Genomic DNA, 20,609 nt, shown 5'->3' with positions numbered 1-20,609 from the left:
GAAAAAGTGACACAGTTGCAGCAAAACACACTTAACTTAAACTGTTTAACTTAAAAACTTGCATCGCTTTTTGTTCAGAGTAAAAACGTGATCATAAACAGACAAGAAAAGGATTCTGACCCAGTCTGTGGTGAAGGGCGCTCCGTTTGCCATCAGGTTTCGGACCTCGTCATCCTGACCTTTTCGCGCCGCCTCCAGCAGCCTCTTCCCCAGATCCACAAGTGACATCTAAAGCAGATCAACAAAGATCACAGGAATAATCCTCCAGGATTGAATCACAACAATCCCCTTTTAGCTTCACCACAAAAAGAAAATTAAATTGGTAAATTCAGGATCGCTTTACCTATTAATTCTTAGTGATCCTAACAGTCTTTTTATAATGAGCCATAATTAGTGTAGTTTTTATCCAAAATTTAGAGTGAAAGTTTTAAAAAGATCATTAGCTTTTTAATTTTCAGCTTAAAATAAACATAACAAGACTGTTGAACTCCATTACAATAATTTTTGGAATTTTGTAAATAGTTTAATAGAGATTCCCTGTTTCTTTCATATTTTTTTACACCTTCATTATTTTTAATTCCTTTATTCATTTTCACTTTAAATGTTATAAATCATCAAAAACAGTTTGATCTCAACTTCTGCATGTAAGAAATGACAATTTAATGACAAAAATGACAAATTTACTACTTGGAAATTACTTTTTTTTGGTACAGTTTTTAGTTTTTTGTGGAATAATTAAGTAATATCATAAATAAATAGGATAAGGTTATGTCAGAAAAACTATCTCAAATGTTGCCACAAAAAACGGTATCAAAAGCAAATTATTACATGAAATTGTAAAGTTGTATAAAAAAATAAAATAGTTCCTTTGACCACTAGTGGTTAATATTGTGGTTTAGTAACCAATACTAGAAGAAGGGGAAAAAAAGATATTTATATTTTTTTATTGTCATGAATCCCATTTCTTTCATATTGTTTTTATCTTCATTTAACTTTATTACTTTTATTTGTTTTATTTTGCCTATACGTTTTTATTATAAAATTATAAATACAGTTTAACCTTAAGTTTTGCAGCAAAAATTTAATGACAAAAAAATAACATATTTACAACTCAAGATACATTTTTTGTACAATTTTAGAAACTTGATATCAAGTTTGGTCACAAAAGCTGTTTTAAATGTAAATTGTAAAGAAGTAAAACACTAACAAAATGGCCCTTGATCACCAGGGGTTAATAGGTGCCTCAAAATAAAATAAGTGGGAACATATAATTATATGTAAATACTTAAAGAATGAGGCAAACCAAAGATATTTAACCCTTTCTACTGGTAGGGATCTACTAGCACCATTCTGTGCTTCAAACAAACACTAAAAGCCCATTTCTGATACAGCTCAACTATATTTTATCATGTAAGCAATTTAGCAAAGTTTTTCAGTTTGCTTTTATCTTCTTAGTTTTGACTTAATATTTAGTAATTTAGGTGATATGGAGATTAATTTAAAAAAGAATAATCATAAAGTGGGATATTGCAAACATACCAGCATTTTATCCTATAAAACTAAATTATAAAAACTTTTTGGGGAAGAAAAGAATAATGTTTACTTATTGTCAAGAAAAATGACATTGTGCAAAAATAATTCAAAAAAGTTTGGACTCTTCTGTCTATGGGGTGATGTGGTTTAATATGGAGGAAAAAAATTAAAAAAGATTAAAAATGTGACACAATTTAAAAAAGAAAATACAAACTTATTCTTTTAGGAGCATAAATGAGATGTTCAATTCATCAATGCCGGACAATCATGACGTTGTTTTGGTACCTTGATGCCTTTTTCTTTAATTATTTTATGTTTACATTAATAATTATTATTTGTGCACATATAAAACCTTGCAAGGTTAGGGTAGATATTACATTTATTTGTCTTTCTTTTTTTAAGCATTTTTCTTGTTTATTTTTATGTTTGGAAATCGAAGAAAATCGATGAATCGAAAGGAAAATGTGAATAATATTCACTAAAAGGGTGACTTTTCTGCATCAAGTTCATTAGCGTACAATGACAGATAATGTTTAGTATTTTAAACAAATAAATACTCAAATAAAACACATAAAAGTCTCAAAATAAAGTACATGTTTGCATACGATAAGTTTATCTGCCTTAAAAATTCATTAAAACGGACTTCAATTCAGATCTAACTGCTGGGTGTTCATTTTCAGATATGACCCCACCCTACCAGTTCATAAATATAGCAAAAAGCATCAAAGAAATAACAAATATAAGTATTTTTTATTATGATTTACCAATAAATATACTTTTAAGTAACCCAAACCTTCTAAAATTAAACATTTTATAGATCCAAGAGGAAGTATAAATAATATTTATTAGTCTAAAAACATAATAACTTGTAAATAACTCCCCATTAAAGGAATGTGAATGGTTTAAACTGAAAATATTGACTTTTTTGGAGTGAAAACAGAAGTAAGTCCTGTCCGATAATAGGAGCAGGCAGCTAAACAAGCATTCGGTATTGCGAAACAGCGGGGACGGACGAAGCTTTTCTCTTCGTGGCCGAGGAGCCATTTTACGCGCCTTCATGGCCAGAAAAGAATCCGCCATGTGCCACGTACTCCCGCGTCCTCTCTTTAAGCTCACATTTAAAGCATGAACCGACTAAACCCGTCCACTTCTGCCACCCAGACATTAACAGTAGCACAGACAGGAAACCGTTTGATATTAAGTTGTTGGTTTTCCGGGGGAAGTCACATAGAAATTTCCTATTTTACACACGGAGGAAAAAAACTACTTCCACATCCGGTTAAGTTGCATTCTACAAGCGTGCATCGTCAAACCGCTTACCGGAGACACATCTGGTGATCCTTTACAACATATTTTTCTTATTTTTTACAACTCTTTGCATCCGAATGTTTAGAAAATGTGCGTTTTATCTAAGCAGAAACGGCAGAGCGGCTACTTACCGTATCCAGGTTTGTTAGAGGCCAGTCGGACTATTTCTTCTGCTAATGTTAGCACGCTAGCGGGTATAAAAACGGGGGAAACACCTCAATCTGAGGTGATAATTTCCCCGTTTTGTTTTTCTGCGATACGCAAAACGCCAGTGACTTGTAGACTTAATTTTAAATTGCGCAAAATATAGACATTACGCGCCACTGCAGCCCGATGGGTTCCTATGAGCTTGTTTACTGCGGAAAGTTAGCTAGAGGCGTGATCTACCGAGCAGGATGTTATCGATTTGACTTTCAAAATAAAGGATAACGATGATATACGGCTAGATTCTTTAAAAATATATACAGTTTTCTTATCTTTTGGTACATTTTTATCATAAAATCGACGTGTATGCCAATTTTATAAACAATTGTGTATTTTTTTTTAGATTGAAGAGTAATCTACAGTGAAAATATTGAGATTGTAGGGCAACTAATACACAAGGTCTTGTTTTGTAGTTGGTGGCATATCGGCTGATAGTGTTATAAAAACTATGTTAATAGATTGAAAAAAAATACATATAACGTGTTCGAGCAAAATATAAAGAATGCAACGAGTTCAAACTTTGTTTCTAAATAACTAGTAATGGCTGGTGTTTTGTTTTGAAAGTCTCAGCAGGAAATGCATCTGTTTTGAGCATGTAGCGCACTAGCTTTTAGCATTAGCTGCTAGCTTATTCGCTAGTAGATAGTTTATAAGTTGATATGCACCAAACATTACCTTTTCCTTGTTGGCTGTTGCGCTTGTATATTTTCTGACATGAACTGGACTCTTTTAAGTTTTACTCCGTTTTAAAAACGCCTTTAAAAAGGATTATTGTGGTAGAAAAATGGCGGCTTAACGACACCGGAGGTAGAAGCCTGAACGTTGCTAACCTCGTCGTAGGCGGGCTTTGATAGCAGACAAGAAAAAGTGAAACAAAGCAGATCTGAGGTCAGTTTTAAAGATAAGGTAATGTTAAAGTGAAGATATCATCTGACCTCAGATAAGTATTCGATTTTAATATCAATTTATTAGGAAATGTAACTATACATTTTGTCTGTAAATCCTGTATTTAATTTTTTATAGTTATCTTGGTGTTGAATTTTATTAGTCTTGTTAAAATGAACAAATAAGTCATAGAAATTGTAAAAGATTTACACTGTATTTTACAAACATGTCAAATGCAATGTTTACATAGAAATAAAAATGTCAAAAATAAATTTGTGTGGTTTTTATTAGTCAAAAGAGGACATAATATCAAATTATTTAAAAACATCTTAACTGAAATGATCAAAAAGTGAACTTTTGGTTGAGTTTTTAAATCATTTTAAATATATATATATATATTTAACAGAACTGTGATTCTGCTGTAAAGTAAAGAGGAACACGGAGTGATTTATACAGTAAATTGTTTTATTTCATTGGATGGGGGGGCTGCTGTGTTCATCCTCACACATGCCATTTCCAACAATAAAACAACCTTAAAATAATCAACCACTCACACAGCTTTAAACATTTAAACCTAAAAGCACATTCAACAAAAAAAGAATTAAGGCTTTAACTTGTTTTTTTCAATGGATGGACACATTTCTTTAACAAACTGTTGGAGGAACTTGCATAATCAAGGTCTTTTTAAAGTCTTAATTCAGTGAATTGGATTTTTGGTCAATTTTCCACCATAATTTTGGAATAAAACCTTGGATTTCAAAGAAATGTTGCAGACATACATCTGGAAAGATCAAAGAAATTGTTTTTAATCATCATTTGCTCTTAAATGTGAATAAATATGTTTGTTTTAGGCACACTAATGGTGCTCACAGGTTTAGTGTTTGATAAATTACTTCACCTGCTGAGTGAAGTTAGTAGAAAATGAGTTTAATAATGCAATTTTGGGGTGAAGTCGGATTATTAAATTTGGCTATAGTTGCAGTGATGGTTTGAAGAGCAGGACCAGGTGAAGTAGGATCCATGTGGGGTCAAAGGTAAAGTGACGGGAGTTTGTGGAGCTCATCAGGGCTTCAGAGCAGCAGATTGAGGTCAGCCAGCAGAGCGTCTACATCGGCGAGTGGAGCTCTCCAGTAGTTGAAGGAGGAAAACTCCTTCAGCTCTCCCTGCCACGATGGAGAAATGACAAACATCATCATCAGGCTCATTTAATCAACCCAAACCAGCAAGAAAAGCTCAGATACGTCACCTCATCCTCCTGACTCCACTTCTTGGACGTCTTGTCTTTGGTGAAGACCGACTGAGGGTCCGTCAAACCCAGATCCTCCAGCTCAGACAGGTCCAGCTCTGGGATTGGCTGTCTCCAGAACAGAAAGGAGTCGTACTGGCTGTTGGATTTTTCCATCATGTCAGACTGAAATGAGACAGAAAACGGTCAGATAAACTCCATGTATTTACAGTTTGGATTCTAAGTTTTACTTGGACATTTTAACCCTTTAAAGAGTCTTTAGGTGAATTCTAGAGTCACATTTTGCCTGCTGGCTCAACTCTTTACTGAAATGTCAACAGGAAAGTTTAGCATTTACAAGAGGTTTGAGATGAGACTGATGCACTAAAACTGGCTTCTCATGTGTTCAAACACCACATAGACAAACAGAAAGCAAGAATAAGATTATTATTTCTCGTAATAAATGTTTTGGTCAAAAAGGGCTAAAAAACATATACATTTGATGGAATGTTTTCATTTTATTTGGCCCACAAATCAGTTGATATTTGATAAATGTCTATATGCTGCAGCTACAAGTTTATAAAAGACTATTTATAGGGTATAAAACTTTTTCAAGATTAAGTAAAATTTAATTTTCTTAAAGACTACTTTATCGGTTGCTTGTCTATATTAGAATTATTGTAATTAATTCTTAAAGAAGTGTTTTTGTTTACAGAAAAATATAGCTGTATATTGAATTGATGCTTAATAAATGTAACATTTTCTTTTAAAAAATAATTATTGTCTTTGGCTGAAAAGCACAATTATCTTCTCATTTAATGATAAATAGATGAAGTAAAGCTGAGTGAAGCACTTTCCCACAATGTGGAAATCGATTTATGGCTTGGATTTATGAGTACAAAGTGAAACCTCTTCTACAAATAAACAATCTTTACTTCATTGTCACGAAGCCATATAAAAATAAAAATCTGTTTTCCATCTGAAAATTTGTCAGACTGGATTTTAAGGATCAGAAAAATATATTCGATACTACTTTATGTTATTCTGTTGTTAATTTAGGTGAGCATTTAGAAATAAATACGTTTTTTATTTTATTTTCTAATAAAAAAAAAAAAAACTTTATTGAGAAGAACAGCTCCACGGTGCCATCAAGTGGTGAAAGTGCGCAACTGCAGATTTAAAAAATAAGCCAAATAAATTGATTATATTGGATTTTGTTCAATTTTAGGGGAGAAAAAGCAAAAAAATAAATTATAGCAGAGAAAAATATATGTTCTAATGGCACATAGTGTGAGAGGAATGGATATTAAAAAAAACTTTGTAGTGTATTTTGATTTTATTTATTTAAAATGTGGCTTATCAGGTCTACAAAGTGAATGCAGCTCTAAACTTGAGCACTAAAATCCACAATATTTTTGGAAATTATCTACCAAACTACAAGCTTTTAACCACCTAAAAATTCCCTGAATAAAAATGTCACAGTAGTGAATCTGAACACAAGTTAAATTTGAATCTGTTTACAGAGTCTCTATTTGTTTATTAGTAACTCGGTAAACATGTTTCTTTTGGGTTATTTGTGGGATCCTCTTTGCTGAAGTCAAATGTGAAACCACCCCTCCTTCTGTTGGCCCCATCTGGGTCTGAGCTGGTTCTGCCCTTTGGGGCCCCAATAGGGCCCCTCTGCAGGCCAACAGTCATTTGTCTGGAAGTCCTAATTTTAGTTCCACAATAAAAACACTTAAAAATAGATTTAAAATATTTATTGGTTAAAAATATAATAAATGTATATTTCATAGATTTTTTTATTTTTCGATGAGTTTTTGCTGAAGATGAGGGTCAGAATCCTTCCTGGCTGCAGTCTCTCGGTGGGTGCGGTTGCGGTTGCGGGGCTCCTCCACCGCCCGTCTTTGCGCAGATGATGCGCCTTTTTGACGCTCGAGCCCCGAACAGAAAGTGGGTCATCTCATCTGCGGACCGAAATAAACCCGCTGCTCACATTTCTGCCGGGATGGATTTGGGATGGAGGTCGCGGACCCTGCGGGGTCAGGTGCAGCGGGCAGCCGCGTCCCCTGGGTGGGAACGGCTCTTTTGTAAATGCGCCTTTTTAAATAAAGAGAATCGATGCGATGAATGAATGGATGGATGGAAGCTGCGCTTTGAGGCGTTGGGCGGAGCTCGAGCGTCGAAAAAACTAACAATACCTCCTTAAATCTGACACAAATGAATCAAAAATAGGAATCTTAGGGCGGATTTTGATCACTTTGGGCGTTAAAAAGATCATTTTTGCCTTTAAATGAGTCGGTTACCTTTTAAATCTTCCGATATAGAAAGATAAATCGTTTAAAAATCCATAAAATAATAAAATAAAAACGTTTTTACCTTTTTATCGGGCAGATTGTCTGAATATTTAAGGTTCCGTTTCTTTGTTCCGATGCTTTTTGTTGTCAGATGCCGGTTTTTTGGTGCGATGCTGCGGGTTCAGCCGCTATGTCAAACCTCCGGGGGTGTACTGTGATACTTCCGGTAAGGCATTTCAAAATAAAAGCTAAATAAATTCAGCTGTTTCCTGTACCAGAAAAAATAAAATAATTCGTGTTCTTTTTTTGTTTTTTACTGAAACAATGATAACATACTATCTAAAAGTATTAAAGTAGACAGAGTGATAAATAAATGGACAGAAATATAAATAAAGTTTTTTTTTAAATCTATAATTCCTTTTGTTTGTAAAATGCTGTAGTTAGGAGGTGAATTAGCAGAAGGTCAACATTTTAAGAATGTAACATATTAAAACAAACAAAAAAAATAAAAATAATAAATAAGAGAAGTTTTGATCAACACATGCATTTTTTATGCGAATAGACACGATTAAACTAAAATAAAAGCATAAAAATTCTTAATTTTGACACTTGTTGAAGGTAAATTTTCATTTACAATGATTCACTTGTTTACATTCACTTATAGGACGTCCCGTTTGACTTTTTCCCCATTAAATTCTTTAGGATTAATCATTGAAACGACTTCAGAGAACTGAAGAAAATAGTTCAAGCAGCTGCAATGTATTTTTGTAACCAGCAGAGGGCGTTGTGAGTAAAGAAAAATTGGGGAAATTAATGTAAAACATATTTCTCCACCAAATTTTTTCTAAGACAGAGTCTCAGGGCCACTATAAATTAAAAAAAAATAGTAAAAATCTTGAGAAACTGGTCAAAACTTTGTAAGGTTAAATTGTAAAATTATGATGAAAAAGTAAAAATTTTATGAGAAAAAGTTGTGCAATCATCAAAAAAGAACAATTAGCACGATTAAAATCATTATCTTGCCAAAAAGTCAAAAGTGTACAGCAATAAAAGCATATAAATGAAGTCAGAAATTATGATAAAAAAGTCAAAATTTGATGACAAAAGCGTCTTGCAATTATGAAAAATAGTTTATCAATTTACAAGAATAATGTAAAATAATTTAGAGAATAATGTAGTTAAATTATGATATAGCCAAAATTTTACAACAATTAAGTAGTAAAATTATGAGAAAAAAGACTTAGACTTAAGGTAAAAAAAATCAAAAACTTTACTAGAATAAATCATAAAATTATAAGAAAATAGTAAAAAAAATATTATATTATTATAAATAATTCAAAAGTTATGATTTAAAAAAAATCATAATTTGACAAAAATATCAATTTATTATCACAATGTAAAACAATTTAGAGAAAAGAAGTCCAAATTTCTACAAGGATAACTCTGTAATATTATTAAGAGAATGCAAAATTTTATGTGAAAAAAGTTGTAAATTTATTTAAAAAAAAGTCCTACAATTTATGAGACTAAAGTCGTAGGTTTATGCTTTAAAAAGTCACAGTTTTTAGAAGAAAACATTTTTCCTTTTTTCAAAATGAGATCTTACACGTAGCTCCTAAAATATTTCAACAAAGACATTTTAACATTATTCAAATTAAAAAAACTTTATTTATTGTCCGCCGAGGGGTAATTCTGTATCAATAATTTGACTTTTTAAATATTAATGTACAGCTTTAATTTTAATTAAATAAAACCGTTTTTTAAAGTGACTTTTTCCTTATAAAGTTTTAAAAATCCTATTTGTACACTTTTACTCTCATAAAAGTTTGTCTTTTTCCCTCATAGTTTAAGACTTTATTTTCATGTATTTATTATTTTTTTTCTTCTATAATGTCCCTAAAACCCTCTTGTATTTTTCTACCTCAAATATTAAAAATAAAAAGACAAAATAAAACATTTTTCTCTGAAATGTTTTCATAGTTTGGGGTTGTTAAGACTGCAGGGTGTAATGACACAGTTTAGCCAGCAGAGGGAGCTGTTTGGCTGCAAAGAAACCAAAGAGAGAAAATGAGGTTAAAAAAATAGAAAAGCCCTGAAGTTCTTCAGACAGAAAAGAGGATGGATTTCCTGCTCGGAGCCACACCTCACATCGAGAGGGCAGACAGAGAGACTTTGTCCAGGAGCTGCAGCTGCTGGTTCAGGGTCTCGGGGAGCCGTTTTCCAGCAGCTCTGCTGTCACTTCTCCCTCTACGGTGAGTCTGCTGGATCTTTCCTTTTTCATTTTAGATCTGATCTCACTGCAGGATCAGGAAATCTCTTTAAAAAAATAAATTAAATAGAAATGACTGAAACGTTGAGCTGTTGAAGCGGACGCTCTGTAAATGTTTGATCAGAGAGGACAGAAGTCAGGTCACATAGGAGCTTTTACTTTTTTCAAACCGGCTCGCATACTTTAACATTTGATCTGATCCTTAAATGTTTTTTTTTAAATCTATAATACAATCTCAGCGTGGATTTTAGTCCAAAACCATGTTTAAATTCTTCATTTATGCCAGATTATGACAGGTGACAGCAGTTCACATCTCCATGACCTGAAGTTGTTTTTTGAAAGCACAACATGTTATTTTATTCACTGTAACACAGAAACAGCTGGAAACGAGGCTCCATAAAAAGCTTTGAAGGTCAAGTGAAGCTGCTGGAATTGCGTAATTTCCCAGATTATCTATTCCTGACAGGATTCCCATGAGAATTCCTGAGGTGAAATATGTAGAAGTCCTCTAAGAGTTCTCCCAGCCGGATCATAAAAGCCAAAGATTATCGCCTTTAATAAGTAACTTTAGTACTGATTAGTGTGGATAAGGAAATGCACATTTAATCCATCAAATGAAAGGAAAGCTGTTAAATGAGGTTTTAGATTTAGCTGCTTGAATGAACAAACCCTAAAGGTAAACGGATGAGTGGTCGGTCAAACGTGCAACAGCAGGTTAGACGGATGATCCTCTACTTTTGGGGGCTGAACTCTGAAAATGACTGAGTGAGTTTCAGTTGAACTCAGACCATCATCTCCTGAAACAAACTGCAGACGGGGATTTATCTGTGCAGCGGGCCACTTCAGATAAAGTTCTTTCCACGTTTTGACGTAACGAGAAGAGATTTCCACCGCTGACAGGCTGAGACACATCACACGGCGGCGAATTATCGCTCTTTAGCGTCCCAATGAAGCTAATATGGCTGATGTCATGGCGGTCTGAACTATGATGGGAGAGGATAGAATATTTATTGGTTTAACAGTGATTCACTTTTTCTTTATTTCTTTTTTATTTTTATGATTTTTCTTCCGTAGGTTTTTTGTACATTCAATAGCTCTTTAGCTCTTTAAGATATTAAAATATTCAGCTCTTTATGCTAGCTTTTTCAATTGTTTTGGTAGCTACTAAGGATTTCTAGGCTATTTTGGAGTTTGGCTAATATTTTAGCTACATGCTAGCTGTTTTGGCTAATTTATGCTTTTTTCCCCACTTTCTTTTAAGCTAATTTGGAGTTCAGATAATATTTTAGCCTTATGCTAGCTGTTTTAGATGAATTAGACATTTTACCAGTTTTTAGGCTAATTATGAATGTGGCAAAAAAATTGGCCTTATGCTAGCTGTTTTGGCTAAATTAGACATTTTTGGAGTTTTTATAAGCTTAGGCTATATTTCAGCTACATGCTAGCTTTTTGGCTAATTTGGGCTTTTTCTCTTATTAAGGCTATTTTAGAGTTTAGCTAATATTTTATGTACATGCTAGCTGTTTTGGCTAATTAAGGCTTTTTTCCATTTTTTAAAGCAAATTTGGAGTTTAGCTAAAATTTAGCCTTATGCTAGCTGTTTTGGCTAAATTAGACATTTTACCAGTTTTTCTGGCTAATTATGAATTTAGCTAAAATTTTGGCCTAATGCTAGCTAATTTGGCTAAATTAGACATTTTACCAGTTTTTATAAGCTAATTTGGAGTTTAGATAATATTCAGCTACATGCTAGCTATTTTGGCTAATTTCGTCTTTTTCTCCTTTTTAGGCTAATTTGGAGTTTATCTTATATTTTAGTTACATGCTAGCTGTTTTCGCTAATTTAGGCTTTTTATTCAGTTTTTTTAAACTAATTTGGAGTTCAGCTAATATTTTAGCCTTATGCTAGCTATTTTGGCTAAATTGGACATTTTACCAGTTTTTATAAGCTAATTTGGGGTTTAAAAATATTTCAGCAACATGCTAGCTATTTTGGCTAATTTGGGCTTTTTCTCCTTTTTAGGCTAATTTGGAGTTTATCTTATATTTTAGCTACATGCTAGTGGTTTTGGCTAATTTAGGCTTTTTTTCCATTTTTTAAAGCAAATTTGGAGTTTAGCTAAAATTTTAGCCTTATGCTAGCTGTTGTGGCTAAATTAGACATTTTACCAGTTTTTCTGGCTAATTATGAATTTAGCAAAAATTTTGGCCTTATGCTAACTGTTTTGGCTAAATTAGACATTTTACCAGTTTTTCTGGCTAATTATGAATTTAGCTAAAATTTTAGCCTTATGCTAACTGTTTTGGCTAAATTAGACATATTTACCATTTTTTAGACTAATTCGGCATTTCACCAATATTGCAGCTATATGATAGCTATTTTAGCTAATTAGGCCTTTTTCTCAATTTTTTGGCTATTTTGGGGTATACCTTATATTTCAGCTACATGCTAGCTGTTTTGACTCTCAGAATTTTTTTCATTTTTTAGGCTAATATGGCATTTCGGTAATATTTTAGCTAGCTATCAGCTTCAGCTTTTTATTCTATTAATTTCAGCATTCTCAGCGGCCACATTCAGCTTACAGCATTCACACTAGCATTATCGCAGGTAATGCTATATAGTTTTTAAAATGTTTTGGTATTATTTTTTTTCTGTGAAGATTACAGAAAATAATCACTTAAAATTTGGCTATGTTTGGCTTTCTGGGAAACCGTAAATGTCGATGTTTCTCTTAGCCTACAAAACGACTCACATCAGAGAACAAAACTGTTATGTGGCTCTCACAAGAAAAAGTTTGGGGACCTCTGATCTAGAGGTCAAAGGTTAAACTATCTGTGATCCTCAAAATGGTTTCTGGGAAATTGTTACTTTTTTTTGGAGGGTGAAGATCCAGATCTGAAGTAAATGACAGTTTTGGAGCGAGCTTCAACACTGTGGTTGAAACACTGCAGAGCTCTGTTTGCAGAAAGCCTCTGAAGCGTGACGCTGCGTTCAGGCGCTGCCAGGAAAGTGTTGGGTCACTTTGGAAACCCCTGGGTTTCCTTGGAGGTGGCAGATTTTCCTCCATGTTTGAAGAAGATTGTGTCTTGAGGCGTTTTTCTAAAATTACGTTTTTGATGTTTATTTTTCTCACAATGAAGATGTATCAATTAGTCTAAGATTAAAACTGCGTTTTTGATCAGATTGGATCAGATGAACCCCGGATGCTTGAAAAAACTTGCTTAACTGAAATGGGCGGGGCTCCAATTCTGATGCATCCACTTGCAGACAAATAAATGTATTAGCGGTTTGGTTTTCTTCATATGAGCTGCAATCTGGTTGAAAACCGTGCGGTCGGATCGCTCCGTTATATCTCACTGTATTTTTGCTATGCTAATGTTAGCTTGTGAGGCGTTTGTTGCTAGCAGGAGAGAGTGTAGGCTACTGGAACATTAGCGAGGCTAGCTTCCGTGTAGAATTAAAACTCATATTTAGCTTTATAGCTCTAATACTTGGAAATATTGTGCCTTTATAAGAGTGTACATTGTGAAATAAAAGTGTTATATATATAAATATCTTTAAGGTACATAAATTTTCCCCAAAAATATCTTTATGTATAGACCAATTAATAAAAATAAGACAAGAATTACAGATTTTAAGATAAGGTTGTCAATATTATATGTAAATTTTGAGTAAAAAACTAGTTTTATCAGAGATATAATTTAAAATAAAATGTTTTAGAGATCAAATGACTAAACAAGAAGATATATAGTCTTTTTTATCTTACAGAGAAGTTACTAGTTGGTTTGTCTTATATGAAGTGTAAAAACATATTTAAAATAAAAACTAGACAACAATGCTTAATGGTATTTTTGTAGTGTACAGAGATATGTCAAAAATATTAACAATTTGAAAATATTTTCTTTAAATAAGCAAAAATATAAAAGGCCAATGGAGAAAAATAGGCTCACCAAAATAATGGTTTCTGGTTCTTTTATTGCAAGATGGTAAATAGGAGTGTTTTTATACTATCTTAAGCCAAAAGAACCAGACAAATATAAGAAATGGGTTCTGTAGTCCTCCTGATTCTTTTGTTTTTTAAGGAAAAATGGGTTCTTATGGCTGCAGCTGCAGCAGAGTTGTGCTTGCACGGTTGTTTTCCTGTAAAATCTTCACGTGAAAATGTCTGCAGGTCACATGCTGACACATTCCTGGAGGATTGATCTGGAAGATAGTCGTGGTAGTTGTTTGCTGGATAGTTTGGATTTTGTTGGGATCATTTGCACATGGATTATTAGCTTGGCGTCCTTATTGTTGTTGTTGACTCTGGCGACCTGATTCTGGTTCCCACAGTGGCGCTGACTCACCTGCAGGTGATCTGCTGGTGAGTCCATTCCATGACTGTTTCCTTCACGTCTCAGAACCAGCTGCAGACATGCATCATCCGTCTCAACCTCTGTGAGAACCGAAAAACCGTCATTGACCTCATCCTTTCAAATCTCTGAAGATGATGCATTCAGGCTCACATTCCTGTGCCGGAGAAAACAGTGCTCAGGAGTTTGAGTGCATTGACGTGCAGCAGCATGTTTCTGCTGGACTCTGACCTCATTTGGATGCGAAAGAGCGATTACATCCTAGAAACGTTTTCATTCGGACTTTCAAACAGCAAAGAGGAGCAGCCGTGTCGACGCTGTTTGAGGTGTGATTTGTGTTTTCTGGGACGTGACGTGAAGGCCACTCCCTGAGTCACAGGAGGCCGTTACTCGCCGTGAAGTTTTTCCTCTAACCGTCTGAATGAAAGGAGCTCATTGTGTCTCCCAGCTGTTAGTGGTGTTCTCTCTTTACTTGCTTTTCTTTTCCTCTCCTCTCCGTCACCGAGGTTTTGCAGATGAAAATGTGGAGTTTTTTTTCTGAAAAGGTTGCAGAGTTTCTACAGAAACTCAGCTTTTTGTATGTGAACAGTCCCCGAACAACCTTTGAGTTGGCTCAGAGGCGGTTTGTGATTGAGTGCAGCTGGTGGCTGCTCTGTGCCAGCCTCACGGGGGGTTCTTTGGCAGCGCCTGCTGGACGGACCTGCAGAACTGAGGGAACGTTTCACCGAGTGACTCGTCAAACCCAGTTCGGCTTTGATCCGGTCGGATTGTCATTTCCTATAAACAAATGTTGTTTTAATCAGAGTTCGCAAGCTAGTTCTGGTAATAAAAGGGTAAATTACCCAGAATTCTGTGACATACTCTGACAAAAATTGTGTTTTTAGCATGTTCTTGTTGCTGTTTTCTGATGATGGACAAAAATAAAGAAAACTAGAAAAGTTGCATTACCTGCAATAATACTAGTGTGAATACTTGATGCTAAAGGTGGTCACGGAAGATGCGAAAGCAATTTATTTTAATTGATGAATAATGTCCTGAATGTGCTGAATGTTTTGATACCAAACTTGCATAATTTGCAGAAAGTGCGCAAGGAAAACGTCAAATGTACGAATACCAAAAGTACTAGCATGAATGTCTTTAGAGTGCTGAATGTCTTGATACCAAACTTCGATAAGTTTCAAAAGTGCATAAAAAAATTAGTAAAATTTCCCATTGACATTACATGGAGCTAAAATCGCATAAATTACGTGAAAATTTAAAAAACGTAAAATGTACAAATACCAAAAGTACTAGTCGGAATGTCCTAAATGAGCTGAATGTTTTGTTACCAAACTTGCATTATTTGGAAAAAGTGTACATTCATTTTTAGAAAAATCGCAAAATATTTTGAAATGCGTAAAAGGTATGAATACCAAAAGTACTAGCATGGATGTCCTTAAAGTGCTGAATGTTTTGATACCAAACTTCGATAAGTTTCAAAAGTGAATAAAAAAATGTGTAAAATTTCTCATTGACAATACATGGAGCTAAACTCGCATAAATTGCGTAAAATCCTAAAAAACGTTAAATGTCCGAATTGAAACCAAATTGCTGAAAGTGTTGTTGAGTTTTTACGTAACAAAAAGTGTACAGAATTAAACGTATAGAATTAAAATAAAGAGAAACAGGATCACAGTAGTGTGAATGCCTACTAGCATTTACGCAAATAAAATTGTATTTATCGTATTTACGTTACTTATACGTCCACTTGCTGACAAATAGATCCATGAACATCTTCGTTTTCCTTGCCCAAGGTAGCTTAAAACAAGTAGATTGCATCGGTATTGCTCGTCGTTTTTGTCACACCGCTAATGTTCGGTTGGGGCTGTAAGCTAGGGGGAGAGAATGTGAACAGAGAGCTCTCAGTTATGGGGAGGGGAAGAGGAGATCTTAGCCTCAACTCAAAGGGGAATTTCTCTGGAAACCATTCCTTAGAAAATGGTTGGATTTTGGCCAAAAGTGGGAGTTTAAGACTCTTGATCTCATCTAGTTTAAAAAATAAACCACTTTCTAAGAAAATCAAGTCTATTTGAGGTCAAACTTGGTAAGTCTGAAAAAAATCCTGAAAACATCGTAAAAACGGCAGAATGTGGTGTTTTCCAACAAAAATGTATCTTTATTCACTTCCCATTCAACGTTTCTATCCAGTTTCTGTTCTCGTAGCTTTCTACCGTTGTTAAACCAGAAAACAGAAGACAAATAAATCCCCCAGAGTTCCTCTTCAAGTTTGACAAAACCACAAATGAAAGCAGGTCGATCCCATTAAAGCAGAGCACACTGGTTAGGAGTCTCTGCGAAAGCAAGGCAGGTTTGAACCAAGCACACATGGGTTTCATTTGTTCCTTCCCAAGACGTCTATCTGCTGGATTTCATCCACAGCAGCTCTGGGAGTTTCCTCAGACTGTTGCTGAAACACCTGAAGCTTGAGAAAGGGCAGAGGTCGGAGCGGCTGGTTGGGAGTTGGCAGAGAAGTCTGGGGCTTTCAGAGAATCGGTTCGGCAGGAATCTGGTCTGAATCAGTTCAGTCTCGGATTCCGATGATAAGTTTTCTTTTTCTAGTTCATCTCAGGTTTTAAACTCTGTAAATTTAGACTCTTAGTACTCAGTATTGGGACACATGATTAAAATATGTCAATAAAATAATTTACAATTACACAAAAATACAAGAAAAAAATAAAAAATTGAATTATTTAATATTTTTCACAGCAGAAAACTAAATTTCACCAAATATTTTCACCTAATTTCAAGTTTAAATCTAGTATTACACTTGATATTGGACTAAAATAACTCCATAGTAACTTTTTGGTTAATTAAATGACTTGTTTTACGACATTTAATCTTGAAAACATCTTATTTTAACCCTCTAACACCGGAGCTCCAGTCTTTATGTTTTTTGATTTACTGTAATTTTTAATTGTTAGCATGATCAACGTAATTCCAATAGATTCTGAAGGAGAAAAGCGGCTCGTACGAGCCGCTTTTCTCCTTCAGAATCTATTGGAATTACGTTGATAGTGTAAATAACAAAAAAATTAAAGGATGTTAAAGATATTGTGTTTAAGCGTCACAGACGACGCCTCGAGTGTTAAAGGGTTAAAGTTTTATTTTGTTTAAATAAAACCGTTAAGTTTTAATTGACAAATTATTTGTAAACATTTTATTTTAAAAATATTTAATTAGTAGGGGTGTATGGAAAAAAATCATTTTGGCGATATATATATATATATCACGATATTTTTTGGCGATACTTATATCGATTTAAACTGCTGACAAAGTGATATTTAATACATTTTGTATGATGGTCCTTCTGCGTCTTATTTTTGTTTTCCACCTAAACCCTAAATACTATTTTTTTTCTAAGTCATAAAAAAGGGAAAAATAGTTCTGGGACAGTCTTACGATATATTGTAATACATATCGTATCGTGATACGTATTGTATCGCCACCCTAGTAATTAGTCTTACTTTAAGATGATTATGGTTCAGAATTAGGGTATTCAGACTGTTATAACTCTTAAGGTTTGGAGAAAAAGTATAAACATGTGTTTTATGTACTTTAATTTTTTTTTATATAGCAAAACATGCTAATTTTATGACAAAATAATTCAAATGATCAGAGGGATATACCTAATTATGAGTACATTTCCAGATTTTATTTTTTTAATTTTTTAAGGGCAACTTATTTAAGAAAATCCTGCTTTTTCTAGTACTATTGGGAGATTTTTTCACTTATAATTTGGCAAAACGTCAATATTTTTTAACTTCTAAATCAGTTTTGTCCTAAACTACGACTGGGTACCGATAATAATTCCCAGAAACTAATCGATTCAATTCTGATTTTTTTCCAATTCTTTCAATCCTCTCAATTCAATTGTATGTTTACGTTGACCAAGTGTTAGCATTAGCCATCCAATGGGAAATTCGATTAAACGTTAGCATCAAGCTAGGGGACTTTAGCATTATGTGCTAATTAGGACTGCTACGATTAGTCGACTAATCGACGACTAATTGACTATTAAAATAGTCAAAGACTAATTTAATAGTCGTTATTTTATATTATGTGGGGTCAGAGTGTAGTAAAGTTGAGTTTTGATGGCATTATGCTAGCTTTTTTGACCTTCTTGGCATTAATTAAGGTTTTCTAGGCGAAATCGGAGTTTAGCTAATATTTCAGCTACATGCTAGCTCTTTTTTGGCTAATTTAGGCTTTTGTTTTTTAGGCTAATTTGGAGTTTAGCTAATATTTCAGCTACATGCTAGCTCTTTTGGCTAATTTAGGCTTTTGTTTTTTAGGCTAATTTGGAGTTTCGCTAATATTTCAGCTACATGCTAGCTCTTTTGGCTAATTTAGGATTTTGTTTTTTAGGCTAATTTGGAGTTTCGCTAATATTTCAGCTACATGCTAGCTGTTTTGGCTAACTTAGACTTTCTCAGTTTTTTAGGCTAATTTGGCATTTAACTAATATTTTAGCTGGTTATCAGCTTTAGCGTTTTCACCAGTGATTTAAACTATCAACTTCAGTGTTTTTAGCTATCAGCACTAGCATCTTCAGTGGCCAAATTCTGCTTACAGCATTCACACTAGCATTATCACATATATCTAGTTTTTAGTTCGTTTAAAGTAATGATGGTTAAGATGTGTACTTCATATCCAGTTCGCGTATAACTGACTGATGGATTATCTGGAAAATAAAGACTTATTTTAATAGAAAATATTTCTGCAAGTCAGTCAAAAGGACAACCGTCTGTCAACAAGGTCACAGAGGACAAAAACAACAAAAACTGCATTTATGAGCATAAATAAACACATAGATCAAGTTTAAACTTTCTGTTTGCTTCATGAAAATGTTTTGAATCTGATGTCAGGAGAAAAATACTAATAAAATTATATATTTTTTTATTTTTACTATAAAAAAGCAGTTTTAAAAGGTTTTATAGAGCACAAACATTGTTCTTGTTTCAGATTTTTCTCTGAAAAGATCCAAACTTTGCATCTGTTTTTTTATGTATATAAGCTGCTGACGTTTCCTGATAAGCAGAGACAGGAAGTAAGCGTCTGAGTTAAGAAAGGAGGAAGTGGGTGAGGAAACTGAAGATCTGTCAGTCTGTTTTTAAATTTAGCTCTCAAATGTGTTTTTTTTAATCTATCATGAACAAAAATGAATTTCCTAAACAGAAAATGTAACATTTAAAAGTATTAACATCCCAAAATATGCACACCTGGTGATATTTGAGATGTGTTGGTGCTGGGCTTTAATTTAGGAAAATGGTGAGCGTCTGTTTTGGCTCCAGATGCTGACCTCATCAGGTTCATCCTGGAGTTCAAGAGAAAAGGGTCAGACAGCAGACGGGTCTAAATTAAGGTTTCTGTGCTTCCCTCTCAGCTGCTTGAGGTGCGATCATGTGACCTGTCATAGACAAAGCATTGTTTTGGTGGTGATCAGCTGATTCGGTCCTCAGGCTCACCGGCGCTCAGCTGGTTTCAGATCAGGAGGCTGGTGCGGACCAAGAAGGTGATGATGTTTGTTTGTTAGTTCGTGGTGATTTTTTGATTAATCTGAAACAAACTGACGAGACAATCAGAAAATGTTGTAAAGCGAACAACAAAATGATGACAATAAAATAAAAAAAAAACAGGAAAATGGGTTCTTGGTAGCTTAAATGTTCTGCTTTGTCTCTGCTAGCTTCCTTAAAAGTTGTTGTTGTGTTTAAATTTACTTTTGACGGTAGCTCCTCCCACAAACAACAGGATTGTTAAGTGTTTTTGTAGATATTCGACAAAAGAGAGGAAATTTGATGTGCAAATTGCATTCGATGTGAAAGCAGCACTTGTGAAATGGCATAAGATTAATTTCTCTAGAGCAGGAGTGTCAAACTCAATCACACAAGGGGCCAAAATCCAAAACACACATTAGGTCGAACAGGATAAACATTTATTGAACACTTTAAAACTACATTTTTAAAACTTTAAAACTGTAACTTTTTAACATAATTATGAACTAGATATATAGCATTACCTGTGATAATGCTAGTCTGAATGCTGTAAACTGAATTTGGCCACTGAAGATGCTAGTGCTGATTGCTAAAGTTGCTAAAATTGATAGCAAAAAAAAACGCTGAAGCTGCTAGCTGAAATCACTGAAGCTAAAAGTTGAAAACGCTGAAGCTGATAGCGAGCTAAAATATTAGCTAAATCCCAAACTAGCCAAAAAAAACAAACGACCTCAATGTTCGCCAAAATAGCTAGCATGTAGCTGAAAAAAATAGCTAAACTCCAAAATACCCTAAAAAAAACTTTTAAAAAGCCTAAATTAGCTAAAATAGCTACCATGTAGCCGAAATATTAGCTAAACTCCAAAATAGTTAATTAAATGTTAATTAATGCCAAGAAGGTGAAAGAAGCTAGCATGCCATTAAAACTCAACTTTACTAAAGTTTACTTAATTAATCAACTAATCGTAGCAGTCCTAATTAGCACATAATGCTAAAGTCCACTA

General features: G+C 34.0%; 3 protein-coding genes across 6 annotated transcripts in view; 1 reads left to right on the top strand and 2 right to left on the bottom strand.

The window, feature by feature from the left end:
* The window catches only part of gabpb2a (GA binding protein transcription factor subunit beta 2a), a gene marked incomplete in the record, with an annotated part of 15,143 nt that extends 10,914 nt beyond the window's left edge, over positions 1-4,229 (bottom strand). Inside the window, 2 exon segments of the mRNA XM_024298420.2 lie at positions 121-228; positions 2,973-4,229. Coding sequence (XP_024154188.1) covers positions 121-228 — 108 coding nt within the window.
* A 145-nt stretch (positions 4,230-4,374) lies between these two features.
* Positions 4,375-7,692, bottom strand: mllt11 (MLLT11 transcription factor 7 cofactor). The gene is made up of 3 exons (XM_024298421.1): positions 7,535-7,692; positions 5,177-5,341; positions 4,375-5,093 (listed from the first exon to the last, which is right to left on the bottom strand). The coding sequence occupies exons 2-3, from the start codon at positions 5,333-5,335 to the stop codon at positions 5,001-5,003; spliced, it is 252 nt and encodes an 83-aa protein (XP_024154189.1). The 5' UTR covers positions 5,336-5,341; positions 7,535-7,692; the 3' UTR covers positions 4,375-5,000.
* A 1,801-nt stretch (positions 7,693-9,493) lies between these two features.
* Positions 9,494-20,609, top strand: part of cdc42se1 (CDC42 small effector 1) — a 32,555-nt gene continuing 21,439 nt past the window's right edge. For 2 of the 4 annotated variants that reach the window (XM_024298352.2, XM_024298350.2), the window contains exon 1: positions 9,507-9,704. The gene's annotated coding sequence lies outside the window, so the exon portion shown is untranslated. Of the gene's footprint in view, positions 9,705-10,465; positions 10,487-20,609 lie in introns of those variants that run through there. The other 2 variants (XM_036214240.1, XM_024298351.2) reach the window with 2 other exon arrangements.

Source organism: Oryzias melastigma, linkage group LG11, assembly GCF_002922805.2.
Source record: "Oryzias melastigma strain HK-1 linkage group LG11, ASM292280v2, whole genome shotgun sequence".
NCBI classification, from domain to species: Eukaryota; Metazoa; Chordata; class Actinopteri; order Beloniformes; family Adrianichthyidae; genus Oryzias; species Oryzias melastigma.
The sequence above is the reverse complement of the archived record's forward strand: the minus strand, read 5'-3'. Positions and strand labels throughout refer to the sequence as shown.